Source organism: Strix uralensis, chromosome 4, assembly GCF_047716275.1.
Source record: "Strix uralensis isolate ZFMK-TIS-50842 chromosome 4, bStrUra1, whole genome shotgun sequence".
NCBI classification, from domain to species: Eukaryota; Metazoa; Chordata; class Aves; order Strigiformes; family Strigidae; genus Strix; species Strix uralensis.
Genome location: NC_133975.1, coordinates 66541932 through 66561730, shown reverse-complemented (window position 1 = coordinate 66561730; position 19799 = coordinate 66541932). Strand labels below are relative to the sequence as shown.

Genomic DNA, 19799 nt, shown 5'->3' with positions numbered 1-19799 from the left:
TCAAAAATGAGCTGTAATTAGGTAACCCACTTTGCATTATGAATAACGATCAAGTTAATTCCTTTTTTTCCCACCAAACCACAGACTTGTGCTACCTCACACATTCTACATTTTCGCAATCCAGTCTTTTTCGTTTAAAATCCTCCCACCAGGAAGTTCATTATTTTCTTCGGTTTCTATTTTGTACTAGTAGCAGTTGCCAAATCACAGTACTTTGTGCTTTAAATGGTGCACATTGCTGCCTGCAGGAATAAATTCGGAAATAAATTATTCATGTACGTACTTCTTTTCCCATTTTACAGTGCAGTCAGTCAAGTTTTAACACTTAAAGTTCTTTAGCCTAAGTTTTATACTAACATTTCTGGTTTATTCATTTTTTTTACATCATTTTAACATTTTTTCATTTTCTATGGATAAAAATCCAATATTCTAAACAACACTTCATTTATTAAAATGGATAAAGGGGAAAGAAAACCAGAAGAATCACACAGTCATTGTAGACCAGACCATACTGACCTAATTTTTCTGTAAAACTTAGGTGTTTAAGATGTAAACCAGAAATGTGACAGGAAATTCTAAAGGTAGAAATAAACATTTCTCTTGGTTGATCCTTATATTGCTGTTATTCAGATGGCTGCAATTAAAGAAAAAAATGAAAGCATTAGAAGAATCTCCTCTTTGACTGTCCAACTGGAGTCAACCAAGGAAACACTCTGTAAAGTTAAAGAAGATCTTACAGCCAAACAGATCAATGTGGAGACTGCTGAGAAGACAGTGTCAAATCTGACAGCCTGTCTGCAGGAGAAAGAGAGAACCCTTGAGGTTACCAATAAGGAAATCAAGAAACTACATTTGCAACTTGGCAATAGGATGCAGGAGCTCCAGGATCTAAAGAATGAAGAGGACCGTTTACACAGTGTGCAGTCAACATGTGAAACGCTGAAACTGCAGGTGTTAGAGAAGGAAAGAATTGTTGAGATCTTCCAAAAACAAATTGATAACATGACCCAGATTGTGGGTCAGCACAATCGAACTGCTGGAGCAATGGAAGTTGAGAAATCTCAGCTTATAAAGGAAATAAGTGACTGGAAACTCAAAGTAGAAGAACTTAAGGTGTGCAAATGATACTATATATATGTCCCTGTAAGACAGCAAATGCTTTCTGGTTTTAAGTCTGTATCTTAATGGGCTAATACTGTGGTTTTAAAGCAGGTCAGACATTGCACCTTGAAGCCTAACAGCACTAAAAGAGTTAGTGGGCAGAGAAGAATGATATTACCACATTACCGCCAAAAATGAGTAATTCACCAGTGAAAAGCCGTTGCCAAAAGGCTTATGAAAGCTGGAATATAACGTGCTGTCCTGGGTGATACAGTTGTCCACACCAGTAACAGAACCAGAAATACAATGTGTAACTGGGAAATAACAGACAGTGAGCACTCAGAATTCCTAACTTACGACACTGTTTATAACTGTGTATTTCTCAGACAAGAATTACAGGATATGGTAGTCTTATGCAGGTCAGCATCTTCAGAAAAAAATCACTCCAGATAGGAAATTTCATCCTCTTCAGTTGAGCATTAGGACTGAATATGGAGGTACTGCTACAAGAGGATGGAAATAATTTTCGTGTTGTATGGTTGGTAAGGTTAAACATGCTGTAAAGCCATCAGGTCAGATTCTGCTGTAACCTTTTTGCCTGGATTAGCAATTTTCACAAAAGTAATTTGTCTGTTTTACTCTGTTTCTTTCTTGCCCCAAACTGTTCTCTGACAATTGAGATTTAAAGTGATGATGATGACTGCACAGCTTTGTGGTTATTTTATATAATTATGTATATTACACATAGTTACTATTGGTTTTTATGTAAGTAGATTGCAAAGGATGAGAAAGAAGCCAGAATACATGAAATGGAGGCCAGACTGAGTGAACTGGAACTGGAAAAGGTTAAACTGGTTAACACATGCACTGAGAGGCTCCATGCACTTAATGATATGAAACTGGAAAAAGACAAGCTAATGAACGAACTCCAAGCCAGTCAGAGTGAGCTAGCTGGCCTTGCAGGTAGGAATCCTCAACTTAGCTCAGCTCCGAGAGCTGCTAAATTGGGCTGATGTTAAAAATAGAAGAGCAGCTTGCTTGCTGAATCCAAATATGGCTGCTGATACACAAGAAGGTTCCCTGCCAGCATGGGATGGTCAGATTGCTTCAGAGAGCTATGTCATGGTTTGGGATTCTGACACAGAATGATGGGAATGCAGTCTTTATGGCAGTCTCTCACTATCCGGAGCAAAAATACTTAAGCCGCTTCACTCTGGAGATCAAAGAAGCAGATCTAGTAAATCACAGAATAGAAACTTGGCCACTTTTGCTTGAGTGTTAATTAAGAGCAATAGTATATCCCATTAACCATCTATGGTCAAATTACAGTGGAACTTTGTTTCTGTTTTGGTGAAGTTTTGCTACAACGTTATTTAAAAGTTTATGTTCTAATTTCACAACTGTTGTGTGGGGAAGCTGATAAAGGTAATATTTTAAAAAATTAGGGGCTGGACCCAAGACAACTACCAGAATTCAGGGAGTTCCTCTGTTAAATCTGCACTGCAGCCAGATGATACTCTTCACATGCTTTGCTCTCTACAGACCCCTGTACTCTTAGAAAATACCCATGGGTAACATTATTTCTTCACAACTTGGCTATACTTCTAAACTCATTAAATTTTGTAAGAATTAAACAGATACTGTGATTTTACATGAAAGGTCTGCCTTAGGTTTGTATAGTACTGTCAGGGTGAATGAACTTTAGGAAAGGCTTATCGGAGTGAAAAAACACAGAGGAATTAGGGCCAAGCCATTGATAGAGTCTGAGCACAGAGCTGGCTTGCAGTGGTATGAGTGACGTAAGAGGGGTTGAAGAGAGAGATAAGAAACAGAGCTAAGAAGTGGAGTTGCAGTGGAATGCTTGACAAATTACATCAGTTCAGACCTAAGTGGTTATAAGCGTGGCTGGAGAGAAAAATTGCCAGGGCAAAATGCTGTCTCTCACTAATGCCCTTAACTTTCACGATATGTAGTTTGTTCTAGCAACAGGAACTCAGCAATGGGGATTTATATCACTTTCTTGAACTCTTGCTTTGGCGAATGACCAAAGAACACATTTGTTTTGGGTGAAACAGCTTTTGCTGACATGCAGGACAATGAACTACTAGTTGTGCATTTGTTAGCAGTGGATGTTACTTGCCTTATATCTTAGCTATCTGCATATCTAATATTCCTTTAAAGAGGGTAAGTGACAGATCAGTAATTTTAGTCTAGAAGAATGATAATTTTTTGACACTATAATTTCAATCTTTACTTACTTTATTTACCAGAGGGATTTGAAGATTTGAAGTGGGATTACCAGAATAAAGTCAAGGAGATGGAAAATACTGCAAACAGACTGAAAATGCAGTTGAAATCTGCCCAAGCTGAACTGGAGCAGACCAGGACTGCTCTAAAGAATATGGAGGAATCTGATGGTAATGGTTGTTATAGATTGCATTTCTCAAAAATCACACATTTGTCTTTTTAACAAGGGGATTTTGTAAGTATTGATCCCTCAATAGATGCTATAATAATATTCCAGATACTTTGTGAAATAAACAGTATTGCAGATGACAACATTTTCATTTTACCATTTACTACATACTGTAAAACTTTTGAGTTTTCTCGGGTGATCTTTATGCATATTTCCAGGGAATGCTGTCTTCTTGTCTTCTGTGTATGATGGGTCTGGTGCCACTACCTTGGACGAATCTCCAGCTGATTCTAGTGGGTGGTTTGCACACATAAGTGACTATGGAATCCTGGTTCAACTTACATATTCTAACATATTGCTGATAACTGACTTCCAGAGTCTTTTATCAGAACTCAGAATGCATAATCAATGTTGTTAATTGCGAATTAACCTTGTCTTTTACAGCCATGAAAGTTGCAGTGGGAATGCAGAAGCAGATCACAGCCAAGAGAGAACAGATAGACACATTACAGAGCAAGATTAAATTCTTGGAAGAGGCAATGACAAATGCAGCTAAGGTCACAAGAGCTCCCTGTAAAAGTATTTAACTGTATTCAGAGAAATTTTTCTTTGGAGGAATGCATGGCCAAAAGCACAATTGGCCCAGGAAGGATGAAAAAGAATTTTACTTGATGTAATGGGCACCCTCCCTGTCCTCCTACTAGCATATATCAGAGAATATCTCCACCACATAAATTAGCCTCTATGTAAAGACAGGTTTTAGTTTATGTTTGTTCTCCATGAAAGAACAGTACTAGTTTCAATGAGAATCAGGCTCTTACATACCGGCTCTTGCATACCAGCTCTTTCTAAAAATGTCAACTAATGCATTCTGTATGCTTCTGAATTTGGCCCACATTGCTTCCCCTCTTTGTTTTCTGAGGTGGTTCTTTGCAGCTGTGGTTGTAAACTCTGTATGTCAGAGTCTGTCTAGCATATTGAGGTCTTTCTAGCATTTTCTGTGACAAAGAAATTACTCAGTTACCAATAGCTGGAGTTTACTGAATGATCACTATAACCTGTCCTCCTCCTTTATTGGCTTTGGATCCTGTGGATCTGGAAGCTTAAAATTCCAGTTTCAAAATGGATCTAAAATCTAAGATGTTATTTCATCAGGACCTGTCCAATTGTACTTTTCTTTATAATACCTATCTTCTTGCTGCAAAACCTCATCTTTCTGAAGGATGCAATAGCTAAGCTTCTGAAAGGGTTAATTCAGATCTTTCAAAGAAAAAAAATAACTGCAGAAAACCAGTATGTGTAATGTAGGTAGTAACAAGTTTTTGACTTGTACTTTGTTGTCCTCATCTTAAATTCAGGAGAAGCATTACCTCAAAGAAGAAAATAATAAGCTAAGTCAAGACTTGAGCTATATTACAGCAGAAAATACCAAGATTGCTGGGGAACTGGAGATCCTGAGATCACAAGACAAACGTCTGAAAGAAAAAATATCTAAGATGGAGACTGCCCTTGATAAGGTAATTTAAGGTAGCTTTCAGTTCAGTGAAACTTCTGGGTGCTTTCCTCTGCAGTCACTTGGGAAGAGAAAATGTGTGACCTCTTATCTAGGTTGTATTTAGTGTATCCTATTCACATGTACTCTGAGATACTTACCTGAAGAGATAGCTATAGTTAAGACTGTTTTCTGGGTTTTTTAATGGTAAAAAGCTTCGATTTTCATTAAGAGAATTCTTGATTTACTCCTTACTAGCTCAGGGAAATACAAACTGCAGGGAATTTAAAGCAGATTGATTTTCCTGACAGTAGATTGACCTTCCAGACCTTCCACTGGCTCTTGGCACTGCTCCTTTCTCTGGTGAGAAAGACTATTATTCAATATAACAGGGACTCCAGTGGAACTGAGTGTTGGCACACACTGAGTCCACACACTTGTCCACGCTCAGCCCTTTCTGGGGCCCTAGTCAGCCAGCTGTGGGTCCCTCAGGGTGAGGGAAATTTTTAAGAACATCATGTTGTTTCATTTGCCTTTCTTAGTTGAGGTTTCTGTTGCTGACATACATGACTCTTAAGGCTAGGTTCTACATTTTGATCTCACTTGCACATAAATCCCAGGTGCCCTACAGGTAAGCTGCTGCTCTTCCAGAAGGAAGAGTCCTTTTCAGCTGCTCAGAATTCTAGCTTTTCAGGATGTAAATTTCCATGTAAGGTGTCATTGTCAAATTGCTTTATTACTTTAAAAAAATAATAGAAGTAATTGTGATGCCTCCTCCCAAGTGTGTCATTTCTTACTTTAAATGCTTGACACTGGAAATTTAACTTTCTTTGTTGTAAATATCATTGTGCACAGTACTAACCAACTGGCAGAGAAGCTGAGACACAGTGGAGACAGGTGCTAACTGAAAGCTAGCACATATGGTACACAGAGTAACAATTCTTAGAAATTAGTAAAGGTTGTAATGGGTCATTTGACTGGATGCTAGTATATACTGTTGCAAAGCATCCATTGTCTAAACATCATGAAGTGTAATTGACCATCTTGCTTGTCATTAATGATTCAAAATTAAATGTTCAAAAAGCTGCTGGTTGTAATGATACAGCCACAGCACCTCAGGGACCCTGCCCATGCCTTAGTGGCAGTCATAAAGAAGCACAGAAAGAGTCAGGTTTTATTTTAAAACCAAAGAGGGAACTCTGCTAGTGATAAAAGCAGCCTAGTTCATAAAGGTGTCTCTCTCTCTTTTTGTGCTTTAGACTAGAGCTTCCTTCTTTTTGCTATCCTGACAAGCACTCAATGAAAAATAGCTACATTGATAGATCTTCTCACACCTTTTCAGAGTAAACTTTTTAAAGAATGAGTATATAAGAACTTAACAAAGACAGATCAACAAAGTTATCAGCCATCCATTTTAAAACATTGAGTATAGTTTTACCTCATTAGCACAGTTGAATGTTCTAATCCCAGAGGTGTTCAGTAGGTCTAGGACCGTCCCTGACAGTATTAGCTCCCTTCTGTGATATTATGGTGTGCGTATTATGGCTACTAGGGTCATGTAACTGGTCAGTTGCTTTTGTAAGCCTATCAAGAAAGGCATCTGGTCATATTGCAGTATTTCTACACTAATAGCAATAGAGAAATACAGCATCTGTATGTGTACCTTGTTTCTTTATCAGAAAGAAAACAGGAAAAAGTGTAATCCACAGAAAGTTAACAAAATTAATTTATACCCCTTCTATCCTCTCTTACAGGCATCCATGCAATTTGCAGAATGTCAGTGCATAATCCAGTGTCAAGAACAAGAAGCTATGCGTGTCAGACTGCAGCATACTTTAGATGTAAAAGTAAGTACGTTACAGAGAAACATGGGTGTAAAGTTAGATGCATTTACTTTGTGTCCTCACTTTAGGTGTAACCCCATTTACTGCCAAGTACTCTAAAAAGTTTGCGTTCTGAAACCTTTTTTTACATGGGCTCCCTCATTGCTGCACAAGTCATGTCCATAATTTTGGTTACATTGAAGTGCTTTTTTACAGTAAGGACAAGAAAAAAATTAAACAACTACAGGAATACTGGACCATATGCTTCAGCTGCTAAGCTTTGATTTCAGTGACACTTCAGCATTTTCTTGTGGCCTTAGGCAAATAAAAGCTAGAAATGTTCATGGCTTTACTATGAAAAATGAATTAGAGAGACAGGGTCTGTGGGGATGCCTTTTACTAGTGTAACTGTTAGAGATAGAAAGTACTAACAAGCTTTTGGACACCCATGTCCTTCTTTAGGCCTGAAATAAAACCAGCAACCTTCAAGCTACATCCAGGCTGGAAACCAGGACTCTGAGTTAAATTTGATTATGCTAATTAGTTAGGCAGCACAAAAAAAAAAAAAAATAAAAATTTAAGAAGCAAAGAGAGAAGCAAGGGGAAAGGAAATAGAGTCATGAAGCATATGGGACAGAAAAAGGAAGACATGTAATTGACATCTGTCAAGCTATATAGCATTAGTGAAAGAAAGGGTTTAGGGAAAATCAGGCAGTAATGTAAAGTCGGTATCTCTGTTACAGAGCCTGGAGTTTTTATTGCTCAGTAGATTTAGTCCATCCTCTATCTTTACTAATGAGTTTAATAGAGAATATTATTTACCTTTGCCTTATTTATAACCATAGACTATTAAGGCTGTAATGAAACTACTGTTATAAATGAACGGTATACTTGAAAAAATAATTTTGTCATAAATTATCATTCATTTTACTGACTGCCCCAGTTGCTAGTTTTGAGTAAAACATGAAATGTTATATTCAAAATACAAATCTACATAAGCAATACAAAAAGTACTTCATGTGAACAACAGCAAAGGTGCGGAATCTCGTATTCCAACAAAAGAAATTCTCACCCAAGTGGGGAAAAAAAAGGTACAAGAACTGTGGGACAGCTTGATTTTGTGGTGACCTTGAGATGTCCTCCACCTGAATGGTTCCAGAACATACGTTAAAATTCAGAAAATAAATGAAAGTGCTGCTCTTGCACCCGGTTCAGTCACTTAAAAAGGTTATGTCTGAGCACATCTAATAAATACTAGGAAGTGTTTTGAGAATTGAGTGCTGCATATTATAAAAGATTTGACTAAAAGAGATGCCCTGTTACAGAGATGTCCATTAATTCTGCATAGCTATACTTCCTTATTCTGCTTGGCTAATGTTTTTTTGCAGGAGCTGCAGGGCCCAGGCTACTCATCAGCTTCTGCTTCAGGAAAGCTCCGGCACTTAGTGCCTCTCTCCCACTTGCACTCTGCTGTTGTGCCACCTTCCCTGAACTTGGCCAGCTGTGTCCCTCATGTGAGTACCTGCCTCAAAATGGGAGACTGCACAGGAAATGGGGATGTTCCAAAGAGTAAAAATAACGTGGAATTTCTAAATGAGAGAGCATCTGGTAGGAGTGTCCAAGAGTGAATTCTTAACACCAAAGATGAAATCATTTTCTGTAACTTCTTGTATGTTATGGCCTTTCAGATTTTCTTTTTTTCTGTTTGCGAAGTACATGTAAAAAAAAACTGGACAATAAAAAATTCTATAGATTGTAATAGGAGTTTCTCTTACCTCTATCACCAATAACATTTATAAACTATTAAAATTGAAGGTACTGATCTGTTTTCACTTTTTATTTTTGCTAGCACTTTACTTGCTGTAAATCACTTACATTTGGCAGTGAAAATAGACTTGTAAGTAGTTCCTGATAAATTTCAACATCTGATTGAGCTGTAGTAACTTTCAATACTTAAATCTTTTTCCAAGCTGGTCTTCACTAATTTTGATGAATTTTATCCTAAAAGACACATCATTGTCCTTCCTTCCTTTTGTTTTTGTACATCTACATTTAGGTTTAAATTAGATGCTAGTGTTGTTCTAATTTTTCGTTACAGAAAACATCAACTCAAATCTCTCATGCAAAAAACCAATCTTTTGGTATTTTCTACACAGATTTTGTATAATTCTCCAAAAGGGACCTGATGTGTCTCCCACAGAAATTGGTAGAGGTTTTTTCATTAATTTTTACCTCAAAATCTGCAGGATATTATGAGTTAGTGAAGATATTTTTCAGTAATTTTTTCTGTTTTTCTTCTGATGTTGTGACAAACATTTACATCAAGGAACAAAGGATAGTTCTGTGAAATCCTTGCAGCATCAGGCACTCCCATTCTTTTATCTTTGAGTTTATTTATACTTTTGAGGATAAGGAAAGAAAAAGGACCGATTTTTAATGTAGTACCATGGTGAGGACCTAACAGGTTGTAGGAGAACTTGATTCAAGGTCTACTTGAATCTTCTTTGTTCCTGCATGATTAGTTATTGTACAAAATGAAGCATCTCCAACACTTGAGACAGAGACCTAACCTGGTCAATAGACTGGTTTCTTAGCTGGAATGTGGGAAAGAAGGATTTGGTCTGATGCAGTATCACATTGACCCATTATGAAGCTGAGGATTTGTTCTCTATATAAGCTCTGCTGACACTAGTATGTTCCCATAGGAAATGACTTTTTTTTTTTTTTTCAATGAAAACATGTTAGCAAAATGTTTCTAGCCAGTTCCATCCACAGATGAAGCGTAAGTCAGTGCAAGAGATGCTTTGAACATGTGAAGTGCTGAGTAGTCTGAAAAATCCAGTTCTTCACAGAAAGAAAGGATTCTTTGAACCAGGCCTTTGCCTCAAGTCCTGATCAGTAAAATGAGAATAATATTGCACTTCATGGCAGAGTGTGGCTATGACAATAAAGTGGTGCATATTTGCAGACAACTCAGCTGTTACAGAAATGAGTGCCTAGAAAACACCCTGATATACTAGTATTTCTGTCTTCAGAGCTGTGTTTGTGTTCTGTACAGTAATACCTGGGATCACAGGTTAAAAAGGAGAAAATGGAGTTGTCACATAAGCAAAGATTATTGGTTCTGAGAACTGAAAAAGGTAATGGTTGTATTGGGGAGGATGAAGTTTTCATAATTAAAGGCTTATTTTAATGTTTTTGACCTTGAAACCGTAGTTGTAACCTTTTTACAACATTTATTCAAAACACAGATGTTAGTTGTATTTTCCTTAAGTCATATTTAGTTGCTTTACACATTTCTGTCAGATAGCTTTCCAGATAAGAGTGCGATCATATTCAGAGGGTATTTTGACATTCTTCAAGTTATCATGATCTAGCTTCCGACACTTCTTAACTAAAATTACAAAAAATCCACCCTGTTTCTAACTGGTAAGACAAGAGCAGGGGGGGGAAAACATTCAACTTTGGATGAGTATAGGTAAGAATTGAAAAAGAGAGTGCCTTTATAATACTCTGTAACTGAATTATTTTATTTCAGATGCCTTCCAAGCCAGGCATTTTGAAGGAAAAACCATTGCAGGGTCTAAAGAGGATTCCTCAAGAATTAACAAGCTCAGACTGTGACATTCCTTCTGTGGGTCTTGGCAAAGATGACAATGGTGGGAGGAAATCACCTTTAGCAACCATGAGGAATACAGTGTAAGAGTAATATACTGTTATTTTCTGTTGTGTGCTGTGTGCTTGTATTGCCTTCTAAAACTAGGATCTGGCTATTCGTGTGCTTCAGGAGCAGTATAGGATGCCTTTTTGCAAGAAAGTTGGGTTTACAAGCAAGCTTGAGATAATCTGAAAGCTTCCAAAGCTGCTGCTGTTTGCCAGGTTCCTTAGATGCTTTACGTGTTAGGGAAATAGAAGGTGACTACACCATTTGCCTTTATTCTTTGCTTTTTGCTGTTTCTGCTTTTATTTTCATTTAGAACTCCTTTCTTCTTTTTCTGCTTTATGTAAATATCCCTTCTCTCATTGTTGAAGCAGGCAATTATTTTTTTACCCAGCAAATGATAATGACAGTGGTACGTGAAGTTGAAAAATCAATACAGCACAAATTCTGATGTTTCTAATCCAGAACATAAGGATACTTCATAAAGGAAAATATAATTAATGGACTTTGATTAGACCAAATTTATTTAAACCATGACATTTCTCCCATAGTACATTCTGGTAGAACAAAATCACGTCAGTCCCAATAGCCTGTGTATTCTGGCTTTCTCTGCTTTTCCCAGGTATTTTTACTGAACAAAAGATCTGCCTGTTACCAACTTGAATGTTTTTGACAGCTTAAATATAGAAGCTTCTATTTCACAAGCAGAAAAAGGATTCATGCACAGAAGTTGGTCGGTCTGTCTGATTTTTTAAGTGGTAAATGTACAACCTCTTCCTGCCTTGACTTTGCCTATCATAGATGGAGTCCTGACATAGATAGAGCATGACAATCAACAGTGTCCTTTCCCAGCCTGTACTATATAATTATTGCCTATGTTCTCTGTTTATGGTGGCAGTGGGAGAAACTGTTCTTTTCTACATATGGTTGCAAGCTTTTATGGTTCAGACCATTTGGATTTTCTGAGAATTTTTCTCCCTTGAAACAGTGTTCTCTTGCAGAGCTGAAATGAGGATGGGAGAATCCTGCACCTAATCATCTCTCAGTATACAAAGCCGTCTGTCTGTACATGACTATCTCGGTGCTGTTGGTAGTGCTAGTCCTGATGTTGTCTTTCTACATCTTTCTACACAGAGATGGTGCAAGTAGAGGATACACTGCTGCCTTCGGCCTACGATCAGATCCTTGCAAGAGGTGAGGAATCACCTTTCTGAAAAGGTCACAGACAACACAGATACAGATGTTGATTGAGCGAATACAGTAGGACAATACAGACAATATTCTGAGAAATAAAAAGAGTTGTTGTACAAAATGGATTTAACAGTTGGGAAGGAAATAGTGGTTTATGTTCTAGTAAAGACTAGAAGCTCCTTGTAGATCAAAATCCTGAGATAGCTCAATGAAGTAGTGATGTGTAAGATTCATTGTCCAGGCTTGTGTCCTTAATCTCCAAAGCTCCTGTTTCTATGTAGCACAGTTGAAAAACAAGTGAGTAATTAAACAAGTGAGAAGTAGTTCAGCAAGTGACAGTAACAATATTTAAACAAGTGAGAAGGATTACCAAAAGGCATTTGTCACCTTGGCATTTTCTGTAAAGAAAAAGATGGTAATGACGTCCACAGGACATAGCTGAAGTCCATAGAAGTTAATTAATTTCCTTTTAAATAGATACTTTATTAATTAATAGAGGACCTTTACCAAAAGATACACAAGTGGTATATGGAAAGCTGGAAAAAGATGTTTCTCTGTAGCTTCAGCAGAGCTAAGATTTTGTTGATTGTCTCTGAGATGAAGCTCAATTATTATTTTTTTCTTTTGTTCCTAGTGCCTTAGTTAAAAGTTGTGCTGTATCCAAAGTTACCATATCAGAATATAAGATGCCAAATGGCAAGTGCCATTTGCTATAAAATCTTAACTTGATTTTTTTTTTTTGTCTCTTCCAAAGCTGAGGTTGTCACAAAAAGCCTGACAATAGAGCAAGAAAGTTTTGTATGATAAAGAAAGATAGCACTTTGAATGCTTCAAGCATGCTTAGTAGGGGGGTTTGTGTAGATACAGATGGAATAGCAGAGCTGCCGGTAGGAATGGAGCATTTCTACAAAAGGTCAACATTAAATTCAGCAAGATTTTACTTCTCTGGAACACTTCCAAGTGTCTCTCAATGCTCATACTTAAAATGTGTCTAGCTGTTTTTTAAAAATTAATCAGTGATCCATCTCCATTCTCTCATCAAATACTACTGCGCTCTAAGAATTTACAGTGTCTGAGAAAAGACATAGGTCCAAACCTGGAAAAGGCAAGAATTTATGTTATGGTAGCCATCTGATGCTATTCGGTGAAATATAGGCTAAAAAGCATCTAATAACTGGAAGCTCATCTGAAGAAGCTAAATAGAGGCACTGTTGTGTGAGTAACCAGAAGGAAGATTGCAATGGCGTTATTTGTCCAAAGCAGAAGTTTATTGTCTTTTTTTCCATCTTTATGACTACCCAGTATTCATAATGAATCTAGTCCTTATTTCCCAAAGATATCCATGAAATCAGTAGTCTAAATTTGCTCCAACTCTAATAGACTTATTTTAGTGAACTCGTATAACAATTTTATGATGCCTTTTCTTCACTATTAGAATGTGGCTGCCATTGCACTCTGCTTGAAAAACAAGCTTATCTTCTACAAACGTGAAATATAGCAATCCTACTGGCATGGCTTTTGCTGTGATTTTGATAGTGATATGTTTTTCCACGTAGGGAGACTGCAGCTAGAGACTCTGCTACTGAAAGCATTGTGGAAAAGGGTACTTTCGGACCGTGAGAAGTGCTTTCACTTAGCTGAGTAACCTGCTTCTTAAAGTACTCATTTGAGGTTCACTTTCTAAGGCTTTTTTAATACAGCATCAATCCTGAGCATGTTTGTATTCTTTTATTCATAATGCTAAAAGCTTCCTGGGATTTACAAAACAAAGCTGTGATGTTGCTTTCATCCCCCTAAGAAAGAGCTCTGGAACTTATTTACATTGTTTGCATTTTACTTATTTACATTTACATGTATAAGATCTGGAGATTACATATAGAGCTTCACATTCTCACTGTGGAGGCTAGTTAGCATCACCAAAACTTAGCATAATACTTCCAGAATGCAATTTTTGCCATCGTTTTGCTTGCAGGGATCCTTCATGCTTACATACTGCAGATCTTCAGTCCCAAGACATTATCCTGCCCTTTACATCCCTTGGTAAGTTTTCACTGGCTACATTTGAGGATGAATGTGCCATATCGATGTCAAACTGGAACATTACAGAATATTACAAAAAATACAGTCCAAATACAGTATATTTTCTTAGGTCATTTACTCAAATACCTCTTTGCAGGTGCTATTACAAAGTCTCTGTTGCACTTACTGAAAAAATCTGTATCTTGTTGCAAACCACCTCCATGGAGGCTGATACCAGCACACCTAAAATGGATATCTTCCATGGCAGTTATTCATGAGGAGCAATAGTCTTGTGTAATTAGCATGGATAACACTGTCAAATTTTGGGGGCCTAAATTTAGGCTCTTGAATTCTGTGTTCAGGTATCTAAATATGGATGTGCATTTGAGAGGCATCAGGTCATTGCAAATTCCATTGATTTCCTCCCAAGTACTGAGTGATCAGTCCCTTTTAAAGTGTGGTGAAATGAATTTAGTAACCTATACAGAAATATAAGGCTATGACTTTGACCATCAGGGTTTGAAGATACTAGTCTTAACTGACTCCTGTTTTCTTGTCCATAGATTATTCATTCTGTGAATTTTCTGTGAAAATTGACTGCAGATGCTGATATATTTAATTGTTCTCTATTAGTATTTAAGCCACTGTGCTTCAGAGGTAGGCTAGAACTCCTCTGTTTGTCCTGAGGAGTAATTACTATGGGTCCTCTTTTTGTATTTCTGAGTATTAAAGAAAATTTCCTGGGTAGTTACTGTCAGCCTTCTAGCAAACCTACTGCAACAGCCAGGGATTTTTCCTGGTTTCCAAAATAGCTGCAAGTAGTGTTTTTTACATAGTAGACTTGAGAAGTAGTAGAAAACCCCCGAATTATTTTCAAGATGTCCCAGGAGGGGTGTTAGGAGTAAGGAAACAGACTGCGGGAAGAAAAAGAGAAGAATTGTAGTAAAGCTTCCTCTCATTAGTTGCATGCAACCTTTTTTTTGGTTTTTACACACACGCTGTGTGCCATACACATGAAAATAGTTTACATACTCTGTTGATTGCATATTTCTGTGCATATTTTGTCTCTTTTCCTTATGACTCTCTTTCTGTCAGGAATTCAAAGCGTATCAATCAGTTATTGGAAAGGAGTGAACTGGCAGACCTGTGTAAGCAACATTGGTTTTTTTCTGCTTCTTATACCCAAGTAATGAGATCCAAGTCAGCCCAGCAGTAATGTACGGGGACTCTCAGCTTGTTAGCAGCTATGTTACCCCCATCAGGCTGTTTTGGAAGGAAACATGAAGCGAGTAGCCAGTAGCAAAAAGCAGGCCCTACTTTTTCCTAGGCAGGTTTGCTGGCCGTTCTTCACATGACAATCACTTTTAACAGAAACAATCACATTTTGCAAAGAGGCTATCATCTCCTGCCACCTTGGCTACTAATAAGGAGTGGAAAGGATGGAAGCGTACAGTGAAGGGAATCCAACCCTGTAACTGTTAGATAACATCAGAGCTAGTATGGGAGTTTCTCTTCAGGTGTGTGCTCACTGCTCTTTGCTTGGATATCTCCTAGGATGTGCATCCATCTTCTCAGCAGCAACTTGTTCTGTATCCTCCCCCAAGAAGGTGTCTCAGGAGGAGCGATACAGAGAAAGGTCTCCAGTACACTTGCTATTAACTGCTCCACCCGATGACCTTGCAGCTGGCCCCAGCGCCTCACCAGAGCACAGACCGTCCACAAGGAAGGTTGGCTCTCCAGAGGGTGCAGCCACGGGCCCCCAGATAAGTAAGTCTGCTTCCATTTACTGATACAAAGAGCTTGGCTGGGTTTCTTTCCAGCCAGTACAGCCAGAGAGTTACAAACTAGAGTAAGAGAGTTACAAACTGTAGGTTAAATTCAGCCATTCAGCAATTCTGTAGAAACCAGTGGAGTGCCAACTATCATTCACTGATAGAGTCTTTTACAGTTAATGACTGTGGTACCTGTACTTCATACTGCATTTATTTTTTATGTACCTTTGTAAGACATTGCTTACGGAATCAATTCACGTTACTGAACGTAAACACTAGTGATTCTCAAATGTACAGGGCTGACATGGGATTGGTCTTCCACTTGTGGTTCCAGCAAGTGCAATTACAGTATGCAAACTTATTGAAACATAATTAATGATGGTTCATTTCAAAGCACTGATGTAGTGGTTCTGGCCCACTTAGCAAAAAGCAACCTGTTCTTGCTTACATCAGACTGCCTTTGCCCTGTCACAGTTCTGTTCAAGTAGAAGGTTTTTTTCTGTGATAAATTAATTGTGAGTAAAATGTAGCAGCTAATTAATGTATTATACAAAGAGAAGAGAAGATGAATTCCGTACACTGCTAAATTTAAGAACTGGTAAATTGCTTTATTCAGGTAAATAGACTGTAGGGATGCTTAACATCAATATCTGCAGTAACAGGCAACCCAGTCGCCTCTTATCAATATTTGTAATAGTTGTTGTGGTTCCTATATCATGTTTAGAAAAGTTCTGGGGTTTACTGGAAATATTGATGTAAAGCTGTGTCTGTAGCTCTTAAGTGATAAAAATAAGCTTTCCTGCATCACAAAATATGTGTGATGTTGATGAACATTTTCAAGGTAGTCTGTTAATTACTGCCAGTGAGCCAGGCTGTCAGGACTGCTTTATTACATTTAAGTGACAGACAGATCCCAAAATGAGTAGATGCAATAGGAAAAACAGGTAACCAACTAAATTTTCAAATAATACTTACTGAATACCATTTTTAAACACCACATTTCTCTCTTTTGCAAGGTCTGAAAATAGCATTTCTCTTAATGTGCACATAAGCACTGCAGGTAGGAGTGTAATGGAGATGCTGCACACCTAGCTCTAAGCTAGTTCTGGTACAGGCAGAAATCAGACCATAGCTCCAAGGAGCTCAAAAGGAATAATGTTGCCTGCTTCTCAGGTGGGATTTTTTTTGTAGTTTCAACCTAACTTTAGCATGTCTGTATTGTGTTGTTATTTTATTAACGCAGTCTTCTCCTCAGACCTTTATCTTTTGCATTTTAGAAATATCAGGATCTCGTCTTTATGCAGAGTGGTATCTAAACCAGCTGGGCTGAGCACTCATCCTGACTAGAACATTAACACTGTTGCTCATTGACCTTTGCTTCCCCCAGCTGTCTGGCTGTGCAAAGATGAAGTGCGTATTTGTTAGCTAATCTGTATTTTTAATGCACATTTAAGAACTAAGAAATGTCTGTTCAGAAGCAGAGCACAAATGTACATGGCATCTCCCCATCAAAGCACTGAATTGGCTATGTGAGTGAATACGTGCAAATTTCTGTACCTGTAGAACAATTCAACGTTCCCCGCAATGAGCCTTAGTTCTGGATTGCATCTGTTTTAGGAAACACGCAGACTTTGTGGCGTCGCTATCTCTGCAATGGGACATAAACCCCAAATCCTTTCCATGTAGACCACAGGAGATCTAGCAGGTCACAACTGTAATCTTCAGTCAATTGCCAATGGTTGCTCAGTTCAAAGTGGCATCACTCATTTTTTGTTCTGGTTTTTTTTGTTTTGTCTTGTTTATCTGGTCAGCCAGTTACCTCCATCACTGGGTCCTTGTAATTTTTTTTTTTTACTCTTTTTATTTGAGAATTGATGACTGTAGCAAAAGTGAAACAGTCCAAGTTCTCGTCAGAAGAGGCTCCAGGGTGGGAAACTGTGGTTATTCATAAGGTACTGGTGTGACCATGTCAGTGTTCAGTCAGACAGGCACAATGCCTATTGAATTCTGCACTGGTCTGGATCTTCAAAGACTTGGAATTTTTGGTTTTATTCCTGGCTTTAGTAAGTTCCATCTTTCTGTACCTTTGTTTTCCATCCATAAAATGCAACTGACACTACTGCTTTCCGTTGTACAACCCTTGCAGTTTTACTGGCAAAAAGGGACTTAGAAGTTGTGGGCATAAATACTACTTTAGTAACATAAAGCACTTTTTCTCCATTCCCCAAATGAGGAAATTTATAGGCAAAACAGAAATGTGGTTGTATTTTCATTTAAACAGAAATACCACTGAGTATAAATTTCTGTTAATAACCTTGTTCTTACTCATTTTCCTTGCTACTGGAAGTTTTATTGTTTGAAATTTTATTTTCTAAGAACTTTACTTTTGATGGAATGTTTAAATAATTTATAATGACCTTTATTTTTTTTTTAATGTGTGGTAACATATTGATGAATAATTTTCTCACTAGCTTCTCAGCTCATGGAAACTAGTGAGACTACACCTAGGAGGCTACAGAACAAGATGGAAAGCCTGCAAAACCTGATGGAATCATTACAGATAAAAAAACAAGGTGCCAGGATTTACTGAAAATATTTCTATTTTATTTAAAATACCCACACTTTCCAGAAACAGTTCTTGTTACCTGCCAAAGCACTACCTGTGTTTTTGCATGAGGTCAGTTTAGATGTGCCTGTTTTACTAGCAGTACCCACTTCTACATTATCCTGCTCCTAGGAGAGTAATTAGATTAACTCCACAATGCACTGTTGCTTAGCCCCTTAACTCTAATAAGCTTCAAGATCCTTAACATTTCAAACATGGCAGCTGGTCAGGGGTGCCCTCATGTGCTGTCATGTCCAATTAAATAAAATTTTTAACAAGCTGGTGACTCTGAAAGATACTCTGAGAGCACTATACTCGAAAAATGTAGTTTCCCAGCAGTGGCCCTAGAAGTATATCCTTTCCTTCTCAACTTTTTAAAAAATCTGAGATGACCACAGTGACGATGGAGAACTTTTCAGGTTCTCTTCTTGCTCCCATTGAAGTCACTGATTAAAAGTTCATGAACTCTTGTGATGGCAGGATGCCAAGTGAGATGGAATTTCTTTGCACTTTTTCTCATTGTACAGTCCAGTTGCTTCCCCTTTTCCCCTTTAAGTCTCGCTGCATAGATTTGGGAACTTATTATTTCCCCACATCATGCAGTGCACACAGGGACATACAAGTGACCTGATTTAGGTGAAACTAATCAAATTATTTAAAGTATAAGGTAAATGTTCTCATTTTTATTCTTTGACATCCATTAACATCTTCAGTTTGCCTGTTTTCTGTATCTACATAAAAACATATATTCATATCTGTAATTTATCGAGAATTACCATATAAAAGGGGGGGTGGGGAAGCCTTTTACGTACACACTAAGTAAACCTGTTTTCATGAGTGTTGGACCAAAGGTATTAATTTCACACCATCCCATAAGAGAGATTCTGAAATCAATAGCTTTTTGCCACTACTCCAGCGTTTGGTGCTTTGGGTTCACAAAGCAGATGAGGTGATGCCTATTTATAACTGGGTTTATCTTTTCTGTTAATGCCCTGCATATAAAGAATTGCAAACTAAAGTTGCATTTATAAGGGCTTGATAAGTACAGTGTAATGTGTGGGAGGATATTACAAAGGTTCAGGTGTCTGCACCTGAGGCCTCGATCATTTTAGCATAAGGTGGTGTTCAGATAATCTGTTCTTGCTGCTATTTTCAGCCATATCATCAGTGAACAGGACTCAGGACATGAAGACAGGGAAAGCAAAGGAAAAGGAGAAAAAGCTATCAAAGGGAAGACGCTGTATACTTTAGTGATTACTTTCACGTATGTACATTGTGTTTAAAATACATTATATTTTTAAAACCTAACAATAAAAGTTCAGTTTTGTAATTCTTGCCTGGAACCATGACTCTCTTTAGAGTTTTTACCTTTAAATGAGTGGGAAATACAGAGGAGTAATACATCTAAATACAGACTCTCTCTGGCATGTATTTTCAGTAGCTGTGTGTTGTGGGGGTCACTGGCCACAGGGCACTGCTGACTGCTTTAAGTGCCAGTATCTCTTCCATGTGTTCTGGATCTTGCACACCATTTCAGGTCCTGGTTTTTAGAAAATTAGTTTTGAAATGGTTTGTTGGGCATTTTTTTTTTTCATTCTAAAATAAACTGGTTTCCCCTCCCTCCCTACTTCATGTTATTACTTCAGTAAATTCCGATTCATCTGGATGTCCCAGAACTGCCAAGTATTTCCAATAAAAGCCACCTGCCCGTGGCTCCTG

At 37.8% G+C, this 19799-nt stretch overlaps 1 protein-coding gene across 1 annotated transcript in view; it reads left to right on the top strand.

Annotated features, from left to right (window-relative positions):
* Window positions 1–19410, top strand: part of CCDC158 (coiled-coil domain containing 158) — a 34378-nt gene extending 14968 nt beyond the window's left edge. Inside the window, 12 exon segments of the mRNA XM_074864947.1 lie at window positions 631–1113; window positions 1875–2064; window positions 3372–3524; window positions 3962–4074; window positions 4876–5034; window positions 6764–6856; window positions 8221–8346; window positions 10371–10531; window positions 13657–13724; window positions 15258–15470; window positions 17947–18048; window positions 19237–19410. Of these exon segments, the coding sequence (XP_074721048.1) occupies window positions 631–1113; window positions 1875–2064; window positions 3372–3524; window positions 3962–4074; window positions 4876–5034; window positions 6764–6856; window positions 8221–8346; window positions 10371–10531; window positions 13657–13724; window positions 15258–15470; window positions 17947–18048; window positions 19237–19331 (1956 nt within the window). The 3' untranslated portion in view covers window positions 19332–19410.
* The last annotated feature ends 389 nt before the right edge of the window (window positions 19411–19799 follow it).